Here is a 16,373-nt window from a genome sequence, read left to right on the forward strand (position 1 = left end):
GAATTATTGACTTACCTACATCCCGATTATTGTCACATGCTGTGAATGCTTATAGTTACCTGTTAATGGGTCTGATGACATTGTTGGGGTTCCATCTTCCATTGATTCTGATCTCATGCTAGTGTGTGCCACGTCCTTCACGATAGCCTCACTCATAATAAGATTCGTTGGAGAAGGATGCCTCGAAGTTGCCTCGATGGTATCCACGCCCTTTCGAGAGGTATTCCAAGTCGTATCCATGCTCGTTGATGATGTAGTCTCGATCGCAGCCAGTGCCGACGAGTCTTTGAGCGCGGCAACCACGCTCGTCCTTGCGGTAGCCTTGGTCTTGTCTACGCTGGACACCGGTTTTAGCTCTATCAAGTTTCCAAAAAAAAAAAAAGGGAGTTGTAAGAAACGTTATCAATTATAGAAAAAGATCACGTAATTCTGTGTATTTACATGTCCAATATATGATTGTCCCTGCTGAAACTTTATTTATCTTCAAGTTTTCTTTCTCATTGTGTTATCCTGTGTATCGAATTGTTCCACCACGTTTTATTCTTTTTTAGATAGGCTCGCTCTTATTTTCCTTAAGATGTTTTTTCTTATATTTCTATTTCCATTTATTATTATTAATTTGTATGTGTGTGTGTGTGTGTGTGCGTGTGTACCGAGTAAAAAAAAAAGTTTATTTCAAATTTATCTAAGTCCTCCTATTTTGGCAATGATTGTGCACTTTCTTTTGACAAAATTAGCAATATGAAAATAAACTCAACTCACCTATTTGTATTAGAGAACCTTTATTGACGATCTAAATATATTACGAGTTCCAGTGGTGCCGGGGGCTTAAAAGCTATGTTTCATAGCAACAGATGATTTAAAGCCAATGCTTGATGGAAATAATCATTTTCATCCCGCAGGTAAAGTGTATTAACCATTGTTAACTTTTTTTCTCTCTGATTGAACGATACCATGATACAATGGCTTATTCACTATCGCTCATATAAGGTCTTATAACATTAATGACTAGGATGGCGTGATCTCACCGTCAACTGAGATGGGTCGACAAACAATATTGTCATCTATTCCAGGAAGTGAAAATGGCATTGTTTCATTGACAGGGAAAAGTTCGATGACTGTTCCATTCTTCAGTCGGATTGGGCGACAAGGATTCACGTCTATCTGCGACTCAATTCGCGTAAAATTTGCAGACAGGGACGTCGTCTGCCGGAGACATGACAGTTTTCCCGCCAATGCTGCAGGATCTCAGAGAAAGAGAAGTAAGCGGGGCAAGAATCAAGATAAGGAGAAGAATATCGAAGGGGAAAGAAGAAAGGGAAATACAAGACAATCAGGAGGGGAAAAGGAAAGCAGAGTAGAAGACCAATTAGTAGAAGAGACAGAGGAAAGAAAGGGAGAACAGGAATAGAAGTAGCACAAATAAAAAGGGAACAAAAGGAATTTAAAGGGACAGGAATAAAAGCGAGAACAATCAGGATTTAATGGAAAACACAAAGAATTCAAATTCAAGTAATTCTATTCCATATAAAGTAATTCAATTCGATATACACAACGCTTACATGAGGAAAGGATTTTTAAAGAATTTCAAACCAGACAAGCTTCAACAATAAGTTGTATACAATTATAGTACATATATCATCTTTGAATTTCGATAAGTGAACAAACAATTATAATAAGTAACTACAATTTTATTCTTAACTGTAGAATTATGGAAAAGAGTAATTCACAAAAGAATGATAATTCGTAAATATTGTGAATTACTCATAGGAGATAAAGCCACCTCAGGACAACACGCAGGATCCAGCCATGAATCCATGTATGAAAATTTCAACATCATGACGTCAGGCAAAAAAAAAAAAAAGGAGAAAGATGTAAAACAGAGGAAGATGATAGGCAAGTAAAAAAAGAAGAAGAAATGCGAATACGAGTGACAAGTACGAAAAAAATAATTAGTAAAAAAGCAGCAGAAAGGAAATACATAACAATGGGAATGTGAGGATAGGGGAGAAAATGAGAATGACGAGAACAATATGAATAGAAATAGCATAGCAAGAAGGGTAAAAGAGAAGAATACTTAAAACTGATACATTAAAGAACAATGTTTAGGAAAAGTTAAGAAGGAAACGTAAATCAAATAAGATTGAAAAGACATGACGAAGAAGAGAATTGCTTGGGAAAATGATATAAAGTGAAAAGGATAAGTATGTAATACAGGACCTACAAGGAGAAAAATAAGGACACGTCATGAATTGGGAATGTTTCTGTCTGGCAATCGTTTATGTTATTCGTCAGCTGGAGTTTGTATATGTATCTCATTGGATACCGTTCTTTATTCTAATGAGGAACAGTTTTCTTCTCTCTCTGACAACAAAATAATATCCGATATCAACCATGCATGGATTTAAAGGAAATCTAACCCCAAATGTCAGGGTGGTTTAAATGAAAACAGCGATATAAAGCGCATCAGCAATAAAAGTTTGAGGAAAATCAGGCAATCTATTAAAAATTTATGATTTCGGTGCCGCCATTGCTTCATACGAAGATAACTGCAATTAATGACGTCATTTTCGACAACAATGTAAAGAATAATCATATAAGGAGGAGAATCCTCAAAATCTAATTTTTCATGGAAGACACACATTCCATCGACTTGTTACTGACATAAATAAGGGTATTATTCCCCTTCTTTCTGATCCAGATAAAACAAGCGCTCTTTCATTGACCTAGGCGATGACGACACAAAAACTTAAAAAATGTAAAACTTCTGAGTGGTTTGCCTGGCTTTCCGCAAACTTTCACTGATCAATGTGTTTTACTATACTATATAACATTGCTGCTTTCACTCGATCCACATTTACATCTTGGTTTGGATTTCGCTATCTTTTGCTTATTTTATTGAAAGGTTTATTTATTCATATCACATCTCGTAGCCCAAGGGCTAAATTGCGTATGATATTACATAAAACATACTGAGTATACAGTGTACATACAAATTCCAACATTCAGACAATTACAGAGTAAAGCATTTACACTTGTGATGAAAATGAGTGGGAAAATATCATAATTACACAAATCAATAAGTTGAGCATTATCCGATATACATCATGCAAGATAAAACCATATTCCTTATTTATCAAAACAAAAAGAATTATATACAAAAAATACTGTGACGACTGATTTGCCTCTACTCCAATAAAACTACAAAACATCATACACAAAACATCAGGTTTGCATGACTAATAAATAACAGATATTTAGAAACGTGATTGCACAACCCCCAATATAATTAAATCAACTGTTTTTATATTTCATAACAAAATTTCATTCTGACGACGAGATTATCACATAACATATACCCTAGCACTCTCACCCGACCCCTACAAAGCCCCGTAACCCACATTCTTCTTTACACATCATCCAAATAACAACATCAAATTCACAGAATAATTCGTCTAACTGTCCAAAAATATACATAAAGATTTCATATTTTCTCCATTCATGCAATTGTTAAAAAAAAAAGCCTTAGATTAGAGAAACATTTTCTTCATTTTGACAATCACTTTTGTGGATTCAACTTTTCGAGTAGTCATTTCTTTTAATCTAAATCAGTAATTCCAAATGTATATAGAACATGTAAAAGGATTCAGTAAATGCAGCAATACACTTTGGTGCCACTTGTATGAAATGGAATATCGGAATTTTGTTATATATTTGATGGTAAAAATCCGTAGTGATTGTAATTATTATTTTTATCATCTTGAATATGTCAAAGGGTTGTACTGATACACACCAAATTCAATAGATGGAAAGCCATAATGTTAAAAGAGGCAAAAGAAACGTACCTGTCAAGAGAGAAATTGAGACAATAGCATACATTATATTTCTTGTTTTTGCTTTTCTCCCACAGGAACCTTTTCAGGACTTAACTGTCATCAATTTTCCTTTCCATTTTTTTTTCTCCCTCTCAGCAGCATTTCATTCTAGGATCCATACTAGCTCCCTCTGATTTACGTATTGAATTTCAATTTGTTCTTTTCTACTTCTTTTCTTTGTCCCCCCCCCCCCGCCTCTCTCTCTCTCTCTCTCTCTCTCTATCTCCCTTCTATCAACATATTCTCATCTCTCCTCTACTTACCCTTCCTTCGAGGGATTATTCGTCCTTTCTCCATTGATTCCGCATTCCATAGTCACACTGTTCGCCGACTTCGTTTTTCTTCTCTTGGTTTGATGAATCTTTACTGCTCTCTCCTATCTCCATGATTCTCCAACATTCAACTCCTTCCTCTTCCTCTTCCCTTCTATTTCATCTTTCCCCTTCTAACGATGTCCGAACATCCTACTTGATTCTCACACTATTCTTCCTTACCACTCTCTGTGTTCCTTTCTCTACCGTCTCCACTAGTGCAACTTCAACCTCTAGCCCATTACTGTCTCCCACTCTTCACTATCTGCACTCCTCACAACCCCCATATGTCGCTTCCCTCTTCGTTTCTCCTCTTTCTAGGCTCTTCTGCCAAACAGCGATCCGATTAAGGACTACATACACATGGTGTCACCGCAAATCTTTCTTCCTCATTTACTTCACCATGCAAACCTTCAAACAACACATAACCGAGCTCTACGGGGAGCAAACTCAACGATCTTCTCGCCTACTTCAACGGAACCTAGTCAAACAATCTAAACTCTCCAATCATCTCACCTTTCTGAAAAGATGCCGAGATCACAGTATCATCCCTCCTGGTCTACAGCTGAAATCAACCATACATACTCCACGTGCTCGACGTATTCTTCACCAAGCCGGCCTCTCCCTCACCAGAGAACGCATAACCCATACTCGACAAGAACTTCACACAATCGATCAACAAATCAACACCTCACAAACACACTTGTCACAAACACTACATCCTGCTGACCTCCAGAAGATACAGACCTTCAACTCTCACACAGCAAGGACCACATTTCTCCACACCAGAGACAAGCAGATACGGAAGTTCAACACACTACATAACAGCCATACCCGTACATACACACGAGACAAGCCGCCCGCCGCCCGTAACACCGTTGTCAATTTAAGCCAGCACAACCTCACACAAGCCGAACACAACGTGTTATCCCTAGGGCTTAACTTCGCAACACCACCCAAGAAGATTCCTTTCACAGAAATCATACAACAAACGGAACCCAAGCTCAGATACCTGAACAAAGCCGCAGCCGACAACATTCGACTCCTTGTTACTCAAGCTCTCTCCACAGCCAAGCCACCGCAGCCCAACCTCAACAAAGAAGAACGAACAGCGGTGAAGACTCTACAAAGCAACGCATCCATCCATATCATTCAAGCAGACAAAGGCAACGCCACGGTCGTCATGGACAAAACACAATACGAACAAAAGATACAAGACATCCTCCACACCCCCACATACACCGAACTGAAACGTGACCTGACTCCTGCCACCGAGAGGAAACTCAACGCCAAGCTCCTCGAACTTCATCGATCCAATGCCCTTCCTCAACAGCTTTATTTCAGACTCCGTGCCTCTTCCAGCAGATGTCCCATCCTCTTCGGGCAACCCAAAATTCACAAGCCATCAGTGCCTCTCCGCCCCATCATTTCTACACGAGGTTCCCCCTGCTACGAAACAGCCAAACACCTGTCAGACATTCTACAGCCACTCGTTGGCAACACAGAACACCACATTAACAATTCCAAACACTTCATTGACATTCTCTCTCAAACCACCATCAACCCTACAGACACCCTCGTCAGCTTTGATGTAGAATCACTCTTCACCAGCGTTCCTGTCAACGAAGCCTGTGACATCATCAAACAACGTCTCACCGATGACCCTTCTCTTTCTTCCAGAACACAACTCACACCACAACAGATACACGACCTCCTCCTCACATGTCTCAATTCTACCTCCTTCCGATGGAGGGACACACACTACAAACAGCAACAAGGCGCAGCCATGGGCTCCCCCCTCTCACCGATCATTGCCAACATCTACATGGAACATTTCGAAAGCCACGCACTAGCCACAGCACAACACAAACCTTCACTCTGGCTCCGGTATGTCGACGACATCTTCACCATCTGGCCACACCAAGCAGATCAACTGGACGACTTCCTCTCACACCTCAACGAACAACACTCCAACATCTCATTCACAGTGGAAACGGAACACAATCATTCTCTCCCCTTCCTCGATGTTCTCGTCACAAAGACCAACGCTGGCACTTTCTCTCACCAGGTCTACCGCAAACCCACTCACACTCACAGATATCTTCACTACCGCTCCTTCCATCATCCAGCAGTCCGCCAGTCAGTACCGAACGCTCTCGTCCGACGTGCTCATCAAATCAGCGACAAAGAACATCTTCGACAAGAACTCGAACATATCACAGACACACTCACCACTATCAACCAATACCCCAAGCACAAAATCAACACTCAGGCACCTTCTCATCCCAACCAAGCAGCCAAGGAACAGCCCATCACAACTGTAAATCTTCCCTACCTCGGCGCCACCTCGCACAAACTACAACGCATCTTCAAGTCCGCCAACATCCAGGTCCGTCATACATCTTCCAACAAACTTCACAATTCATTGCACTCACACAAAGACAAGCACCCCAAACACAAACAACCAGGTGTCTACCGTATCCCTTGCGAATGCGGCAAAGTCTACATAGGTGAAACAGGGAGATCGCTAGAGACCAGACTGAAAGAACACAAAACATGCTACAGACGTTCGGAATGGGAAAAGTCAGCCATCGTGAAACACGCTCAACAGTCGGAACATCGCATCAACTGGGAAGACAGCAAACTCATCACATCCATCAAAAACTGGAACACACGACGCATCAGAGAAGCCATAGAAATTCACACACACGACACTGTTACACAGGATACTGGACTCCACATCAACATCTGGCTCCCTCTCATCAACAAACCATCGAACACCAGCAATGACAACAACAACAACACACTCTCTCCACAGCACATTCCCCCCTCTACTTCTTCCTCTCATATCTCTTCCCCCACCTCTTCACAACAGCGCCCACGACGTCAACCGCGCCTCCCACCCACGACCACACCTATCGCTGGTTCGAGAAGACGCCCTCACCGACACAAGTCATCCACACCACCGGCGTCCACCCCAACCACTAACCCGGACTCCAATCTCCGGCCACGACCTACTAACAGCCAAGTTAGCTCTCACAGATATACTCCGCCATCAACACACTCCGAGAACAATAGAACGCATCAACGACCGCAACACTCCACCAACAGCCGACGCTCAGCTCGCCTGCGAGCCCGCCTCAACCGACCACTTCCTTCTAGGTCCGCATTCTCCATATATAGCCCGCCTCTTCTCCGATCACGCTTCACTTCTGACGAAGGACAGTCAATCTGCCCGAAACGTCAAGTTCCTCGGTTCTCCTAGTTATTCTTATAACTAGATTTCTTGCGCTACTTTCACTAGCACCTTTACTCAGTGTTTCATTTCTCTTTCCTCTCTCTCTCTCTCTTACACTTTTGTCTGTTTCTACACTACTTATCTTTTCTTTTCTTTTCTGTTCTCTTCTCTTCTTTCTTCTTTTTGTTTTATTTCTTCCTTCCATACAACCCAACGGTCCTTTTCAGGACCACTACTTAATTTACACATTTCTCCACAGGTTATTTCTCTTGTCTTCTCTCCTCAGGTCTACACTTTAACCTCATTTTGATTTCTTATTTTTGCTTTTCTCCCACAGGAACCTTTTCAGGACTTAACTGTCATCAATTTTCCTTTCCATTTTTTTGTTCTCCCTCTCAGCAGCATTTCATTCTAGGATCCATACTAGCTCCCTCTGATTTACGTATTGAATTTCAATTTGTTCTTTTCTACTTCTTTTCTTTGTCCCCCCCCCCCCCGCCTCTCTCTCTCTCTCTCTCTCTATCTCCCTTCTATCAACATATTCTCATCTCTCCTCTACTTACCCTTCCTTCGAGGGATTATTCGTCCTTTCTCCATTGATTCCGCATTCCATAGTCACACTGTTCGCCGACTTCGTTTTTCTTCTCTTGGTTTGATGAATCTTTACTGCTCTCTCCTATCTCCATGATTCTCCAACATTCAACTCCTTCCTCTTCCTCTTCCCTTCTATTTCATCTTTCCCCTTCTAACGATGTCCGAACATCCTACTTGATTCTCACACTATTCTTCCTTACCACTCTCTGTGTTCCTTTCTCTACCGTCTCCACTAGTGCAACTTCAACCTCTAGCCCATTACTGTCTCCCACTCTTCACTTTCTGCCCTCCTCACAACCCCCATATGTCGCTTCCCTCTTCGTTTCTCCTCTTTCTAGGCTCTTCTGCCAAACAGCGATCCGATTAAGGACTACATACACATGGTGTCACCGCAAATCTTTCTTCCTCAATAGCATACATGTTTCGCTGACTGAGCTGTTTGTTGTTGCTGTAAGAAATAAAAGCAAAATCCAACAGAAAGAGTGCAATATCCAGTATTATTTCGTTTCATTTCGCTTATTTGTTTCCATACCAAAATAATACAAACAATTGCCAAGTAGCATGAACAGTTTATACGAGAAGGTCAAAATGACATGAAGACTGATAGAAATACAAACAATGATATTACAAAAGTGTAGTTTATGTACTGTCGCACCTACAAACACATAATTATAAAGATTCACGTGATTTACAGAGTTGATCACCATTATCATACCATTGTAACAGATCAGCAAACATCTACAGGGATTATAATAATAAAGTCTTCTTTATCCAGGGTAGCCTCTTCAGTGTTGCCACTGTTCAATCAGACGGCCTTGCATTTTCCCTCTACCATGAGAGGGATCTATACATTTTCGCTTTCATTCGTTTGTATAATTCCAGCGCACTCAATCTCGAAATTATACCACACCAAGCATGGCCGACATCAGAATGGAATTGCTTCACCGTAAACAGGTAAAAAGAATGATGATTTTAGCTACAAAAAAAAAAAAAATCAATCAATTAGTAAATGTCATACCTTTTAACGTTGGGCACATATCGGAAGGCTTGCTGGAACTAATTGAGTTGTCAGTTTACTGACTGCAGCATTGCTGTCGTTTTTGCCTGTGTAATACCCAGAGAACCTCAAGTCGAAGCCTCTGCAGGTTGTTGGATTTCTTTTTATCATTATTATTTTTCGCCATCCACTCATGGTTACTAGTAGACTGAATAAACTGCGTTTGGTTTCACAAAAACAATGACGACGTCAACTGACAAAAAGTTACCCGTTGAGGACGGACTGATTTTGCTACAACACGCATTTCCCACAGACAACTGCCCGAGAATACTCGGGACTCGTCCTCAATGGGTTAAGTGCAATTACCAACGGTTTATCATTGCAACTCTAACTCAAAGTTACTGCGCGAAATTACTGCAAACATATCTTTTTTTTTCGGGAAGCTCGTGGCTTTCTCCAATCAAAGCTATGCATTAGATACCCCCTCATTTGAATTCTTGCGTCACCTGAAGTTGACGCAAGATGATATCGGTGATGGTGGTAACCAGCAGGATAATAAGAATGGTACCAGTAATAAAAATGATAATGATAATGATAACAACAATAACAACGGATAGAAAGAAACGTTAGCCTTGAAATGGTATCAATGTTTTTAGAAATAGACAGTACAACGTAGTGGAAATGCTCGTTCCATAAACCAAGTCAAAGTTTCATCTGGAAGTACGCCCTAAGAATTAGAATTTTTTTCTAATGGAAAGTTATCGATGTCAATCTTAATATGTATCAGCGTTTCTGTATTATTAGAATGGATATCAAATGCATGCATCGAGTCTTTATTATATTTAAAGAAAAAAATCATCGGATTTAAACCAATTTGATCCCTTATCAATTTCAAAATTGCAAGCATCATTTAAATATGTAAGACCTCACAATGAGAATAAGATATGTCAATAGTATTGTCAGCAAATAAAATCAAAAGATAATAGGAAATGAAAATTGATGATAATATTAATTATCATTGACAAAGTGAAGAAATATTAACGGGCCCATGTAAGATTGAGCCTTGAGGAACATCGGTTTGGAAAAAAGACAATCATAATCAAACCCATTGAAAGGAACATACTGTTTTCTGTTGGTTAATTAATCTTTGAACCATAACAATAATTGACCCCGAAAACGAGAATTTTCCATTGTAAGACAGCGCTCAAGGCGCTATCAACCAGAGCAAAAAGGCTGAAAATGCATATACCATAAATGAAGGAGAAGATGAAAAAGAAGACATGAATGTCTGTCTTCAAAACGCACTGTCAAACAAATAGGATTTCAGGTCAATCCTTAAAGACGTTATGGAGCTGGAGTCTTTCAGCTCACGTGGAAGAGAATTCCACCGGAGTATGTAAGAGACCAGAATCAGGAGCTGTTCCATCAATGGCATGATAAACCAGAGTACGTATTTCAAACCTAATAGCTCCTTTGCAGGCAATCAATGAATCCTGTTTCAGCAATTCTATGTTGCACTTGGGTTCTTTACGCTATAAAAACTCGTCAAATGATTTATGGCAACATAAACAATATTCACAAAATAACGACATTGGTAATTGAATATTAACTTCAAACCACACTATATCACCAGTAAGTCGTCGTGCCTGCTTTATTCTTCGAAAAGGATTGAATATAATCTTCAGCTTAACCTGAATGTGCCAAGAGGACAGTATCAAACGACAGGAACGTTACACCTTTTTTTTCTCATTTTCCAGTTCGTACTAGAAATATCGTTACGTCTTTAAAGTGAAGTGCAATTTTTTGCATGCATATGCGATGAAAAGCAAGGATTGATCATTAATAGCCTGCACACAGTTGCAACAAATTTGCATGATATGTAAAGTTGTAGACATTAAGTACATGCAATTTCATACTGCAGAAGTTTTTCCTCACCAAGAGCACCCCGATGGAGCCAGACATATTGAATGCACACAGGCCTACCCGTATACACACAAGTATATCGTATATAACAATTCTAACACAACTATAAACAATCACGGAACACAAAATTTTATGTGAATAATGTGAGAGCTGTATTCATATTCTGAAGAAAAAAGAAAAAAGAACTTAAAGTCTATTTTGTAACTCACGTCATTGAAGGTTGGTTGAATTTTGCCACTCAAAACTACACAATCGGCAATGTGAAAGATCTTACCTTCAGAAGAAGATCACAGCGGCCAGGATGTGATATCATACAACCATGGGGATAGGTTCGTCTCGAAATGAAAGTTATCTCCACACAGCTCAAGCAATATCAGTGTACTGCGTTGTATAGCTTCTCCAGCAATATGTCAATATACGCACAACAAAGTTACAGGCGCAGGATCCGCACCGATTCACGCGTAGGTGACCATTTAATCACTCGCAGTGGGCTGGTTAAGAGAAAGTTGGGAGGGTCTACCACACACGTGACTCTTGTCACACCTCCCCCCCCCCCCCCGGGGGGGGGGGGGGGTGTTCTGGCACACACTCCTGTGACATCCCACCCCCATGGGTCTGGCAAACACTCCTGTCTCACCTCATCCCCGGGTCTGTTAAACACTTCTGTCAAACCCCACCCCCTGGGTCTGGCACACACTCCAACCTGTCCCACTCCATCCCACCCCACCCCCTGGGTCTGGCAAACACTCCTGTCACACCCTAGTTTGCAGGCACAAACCCTTGTTGGTCGTAAAGGAGTCTGCGCCAAGACTACTATATGCACCACTTCGGCACTGTCCCATAGGCCCTGTGTTTTAGCTTCTCCCAACAAGCCGCAGTGTAGTGGTGCGTGTATTAGTCTTGGCGCACGCAGACTCCTACATACGACCAACAAGGGTTTGTGCCTGCAAACTAGTCACACCCCACCACACCCCACCCCCTGGGTCTGGCAAACACTCCTGTCACACCGTCCCCACCACACCCCCACGGTATTACTATTAGCACCATAAAATAACCATGATATGGCATTCCCTCATTACTACAGGTACCATAAAATAACCATGGATATAGGCCTATATATATAGCAAATATACCATAGCACCACAGTGGTATTACTACCTATAGAATGACCATGGAAATGCCATGTAATGACCATCATGCCGTAGTATAACCACGGCATCACGGTATTTTATAACTGAATAATTATGTAGAGTATAGTAACAATTAGAAACGAAGAAATAAAAAGTTTATATGTATATATATATATATATATATATATATATATATATATATATTATACACATTTATATATCTAATTGATTGGCCCGGATGCGTTTTAAGGAAAACGACTTCCACAATAAAATAGTAGGCCTACTGTAATCACAACTTGCCAGGAAAATCGCTCGGAGAGACAGAATACAATTTTTGTGGGTCCCTCATTGCTACCATTAGGCATTTACACTATTAAAATTGCCATCATTATCATTGTAACAACTACTGTTGTTGTTATCATTATCATTATTAGATTATCAATACCATTTAATTCTACAAAACTAATAACTCTGAAGATTTCAATGTTCCCTCTTAGTCTATATGTGCCTCGGCAAGGAAAGTTAGATAATCAGTCTACATGACCGTTGCTTTTTATGGCTGACTATCAAAGCTTCAAGCGTGTCACATTAGTCTGGGTTAAGTTGTGCAATATCATGTATCTTTTTTAAATATCAATAAAACATACCGATTCTATTAAAGCTTGCAATAAGCCATTTCATAATTGTACTTTGCGCATGATCAGAAAAAGGTAATTTGTACTATTGTAACAGCATGCTGTGTTTAAATCTGCGATTTAGTAATTATTCATGTAATTCTTATAAAGGGTACTTGCCTGCACATCCACCTGGCAGCAACAAAGTGATGTTGTTGTTGTTGTTGCTTTTGTTGTTGTTGTTGTTGTTTTGTCCATTTTGATAGAAAACATTGGTGGTGTATTCGATGCAGACAACATGCGTTTTCACATCAGTCCGATGAAAATCCAGGCTCAAGATTTTTTTTTTTCCGATCGCAAATTAGTGCGCTATTTGATTTTCTATTCACATCAGCTCGAAGAGAATTACCCCGATTTATTCTTTCCGAGCTAATTCGAAAGCTGAGCATGCGCAAACATGGTCGGTAGAGCACGCGCCTTCGAAAAATTACACGCGATTTGTGTGCAGGTTGCCTCGATCGATCGAGTCACAAACGCTAGGCATGATGGGATGCATTGCACTATTTAAATATCTTGAGGCGAATTAACAATATCAAATAGCTCGTGAGTTCGCACATCATCCCGCTATTTCAAAAACTTCCCGAGTTTGGGTTGAGAAATTTTCTCGAGCTTAGCTTTTAACTTGGCTCTCTAATTCGAATTCATATTATCAAATAGCAGTCAATTTCGTCATCGGGTTATGGAAATCCAAGCTCCAGGTTCTGGAAGTATATATATATATATATATATATATATATATATATATATATATATATTTATATTGTAGTTGTACCGCGTATTGGCAGTACTAGAAATAGCAATAATAAAGTCACAACAGAGGAATGCAGGGAATGCATTAATAGCCAATCTTGATTTAATGAATACTCTGAATTTTCGAGGATCCTTCCTCTTCTTCAGGGATGACAGTGCGAATTTTCACAATGTATCAGAGATACTTTCAGGTATTATTATTTTGTATTTTTATTCCATATTTTTCAAAGTATCAGAGATAGTTTATGTTCTGTTCTGTTCTCAGTAGCTTGAATCTCAAAACTTTCAAGCGGATGTAATTCTTACTCGAATTCAAAATTCCACAACATGGCGGCAGCACATTCATTTACAATAAAGCTTAAAGCCTACTGTTAATAAAACTTGTATCTATCTGCACTCACTCCATTCATGCGGACTCCAATGAAGAACAAGTATAATTCATTGAATCAAAAGGAAGAGAACGAACTGAATATGCGTCTTTCCCTTGTCATCTTTATTTCTGAATACTTTCTTTTGACATATACACCCTGTGCTGCTTTGGTATAGTTTGATTCAGAAATAGTACAGACCGAAAAAAAAAAAACGAACAACGAAACATTCCACTCGGCCTGTCACAATGTGTACTCCTGCTGTAACCAACACTAACTCCCCACTTTATATAACAGATTATACATTTTGTGCATGTGGGTTGAGTGGAGGGAGTAATTATTGTAGTTGTAAAAACAAACAAACAAACAAGTTCCCTATATTTCTTTGTTGTACATACAGCGAATCCGTTAATGTATAACAAGAAGTATCGGTATAAAGTTCAAGGTATACCTCTTCGATAGTGCAGTGCGCATCCCACTGGACCACAAAACCTAATTACAGAAGATTTCATGTAATTTAACATCAAGAAGTGCATAAATCGATAGCGCCTTTATGAATTTGTGGAATTTATCAGGGTCCATGAGCAGCGAAACCAATGCTCTGGAAAACCCCAAACATTTGAACAAGGATTATAACATACGCGATAAGAGGCTCACATAGTCCGGTAACGTATCAATGTAATTCCATTACAATTCCACAGTTTATTACAGCTTCACCTGCTGTGTATAATCTATGTAATACTATGCATTACTGTCATGTTCCACTCCAATGACCACCCGATTGCATTCTTATGTGAAGCTGCCACGCCATCATCCGTTTTCACTGGGATTTTGAAAACTTTAATTCTGATTCCTCATTACAATCATTATGAATTCGGTAAATCTGCACCCAGTATAATATATTTATAGCTCTTCAATAATGCCAAAATCTGAAAATCGTTCTCAGGTCTCCTTTCAAGGTAATCAAATTTAAAGTCGATAGTCACTGATACCAGCTGCAACGACACTCAAACAACACTTAAAAAGGAAGATCCATCCCAAAAATAAATCGACATCAAAAAACAGAGAACAAAATTCCCTACAGAATGAAACAAAAAATGGCGAAACTTTTCTTGACTAGTCCTTATGAATATTCAAATGAGCGAATTGATGATGTCATACCTTCAAATTTTGCATGTATGTTATATATGAAATTCAGAAAAACTGCTATTTATAGCTTATACAACTAAATGCCTGTTCTCTTTCTTTTGAAGTTTATTTATTTTGGATGGATTTCCTCTTTGTACTCGAGTGTTTTTCCTTAAAAACAACTGAGAAGATGGATGGATGGATAGCTCAATAGCTGGTTTTCACTAGGTCCAGCTGTATGTAAGGTGTGACCACTTCACCGGGTTCAAAGCCCTGCTCTTTGCGATGACTAATGAACCGGGATCTTTTACGTGCTTGAGTTGTGACTCCTCTCACACGGGACCTCAATTTTATGTCCTGTCCGAGGGACAGAGTATTATTTTGCCTCTTACTAGAGGGGACGATGTGATTACACACGACATTCATGATAATCGAGTCGATAAATTATTTACAATTTCTTCTTTTTTTGGCAAGTTCAAAATACTAATTGTTCGGAAAACAACCAATGTGCAAATTAATGTGCAGAGAGAACCGCAATGTTAATTTATTTTCACTTAATAAGATATGCATACATAAAATGTGACAACGGCATGACAAGTATAACATGACAATGTGACAGACAAACAAACAAAGCAAACAAACAACCAAATATATCAAGTGAAGGGGTGAGTGAGAAGGCAATGGGCCTTATTTAAAACTAACCCCGAAAAAGTAAATACGTTGTACAGCGTTATGTCTCTTCTTTCTATAAACTATAACTGAGAAAAACGTTGGCACACACACACACACGCACACACACACACACACACTCACACATACACACACATGCATACACAGACTAAAACATACACCAGCACATTAACAATACACAAGATGAAATTTTTACAAACACACCCCTATCATGCTAATCTCTTATAAATTCAGAAGATGATATTGGTAACTTCAAGAATACCTTTCAAGTAAAATACGCTTGAAAGCTTTCTTAACACTTATCTCAGAAGAAGTGGTAATTGACAATGAGACATCACTCTAACAAATCACGAAGGCATTCCACTGAAAATGGTAACCGAACCAAATGAAATCCACTTATTTGGTGTCAATTTCATTAGGTGCATGGGTAAAATTGACCCCCTTAATTGGTAGTAACCCAACATCACACAGGGATTAAGATAAAACCCATGACAAAAATATAGAACGTAACTGTATAGCCATATTAGGTCAATAGGAATTCATGGATGCTGTGTACAAAAAAAAAGAATTCTCCTATTTCGATTTGAATTAATTATCAATCAAACACCAAATATGTTCATGTCACGTGTTTGTTCACCTGACCGGTCAGGTGGCACGTCACATGGTGTGGTAAGGCCTCTTATGATGCATAAAGA

The 16,373-nt window shown here is 39.5% G+C and overlaps 1 protein-coding gene across 1 annotated transcript; it reads left to right on the forward strand.

Annotated features, from left to right (window-relative positions):
• Positions 1-196: 196 nt before the first annotated feature.
• On the forward strand, positions 197-16,370 carry LOC139708467 (uncharacterized). Its single transcript, XM_071620420.1, has 4 exons — positions 197-316; positions 1,194-1,262; positions 4,923-7,348; positions 16,328-16,370. The coding sequence occupies exons 1-4, from the start codon at positions 197-199 to the stop codon at positions 16,368-16,370; spliced, it is 2,658 nt and encodes an 885-aa protein (XP_071476521.1).
• The last annotated feature ends 3 nt before the right edge of the window (positions 16,371-16,373 follow it).

The sequence above is a fragment of the Diadema antillarum genome, unplaced genomic scaffold (assembly GCF_040938485.1).
Source record: "Diadema antillarum isolate AM-2024a unplaced genomic scaffold, OU_Dant_1.0 seq00001338_RagTag, whole genome shotgun sequence".
NCBI classification, from domain to species: Eukaryota; Metazoa; Echinodermata; class Echinoidea; order Diadematoida; family Diadematidae; genus Diadema; species Diadema antillarum.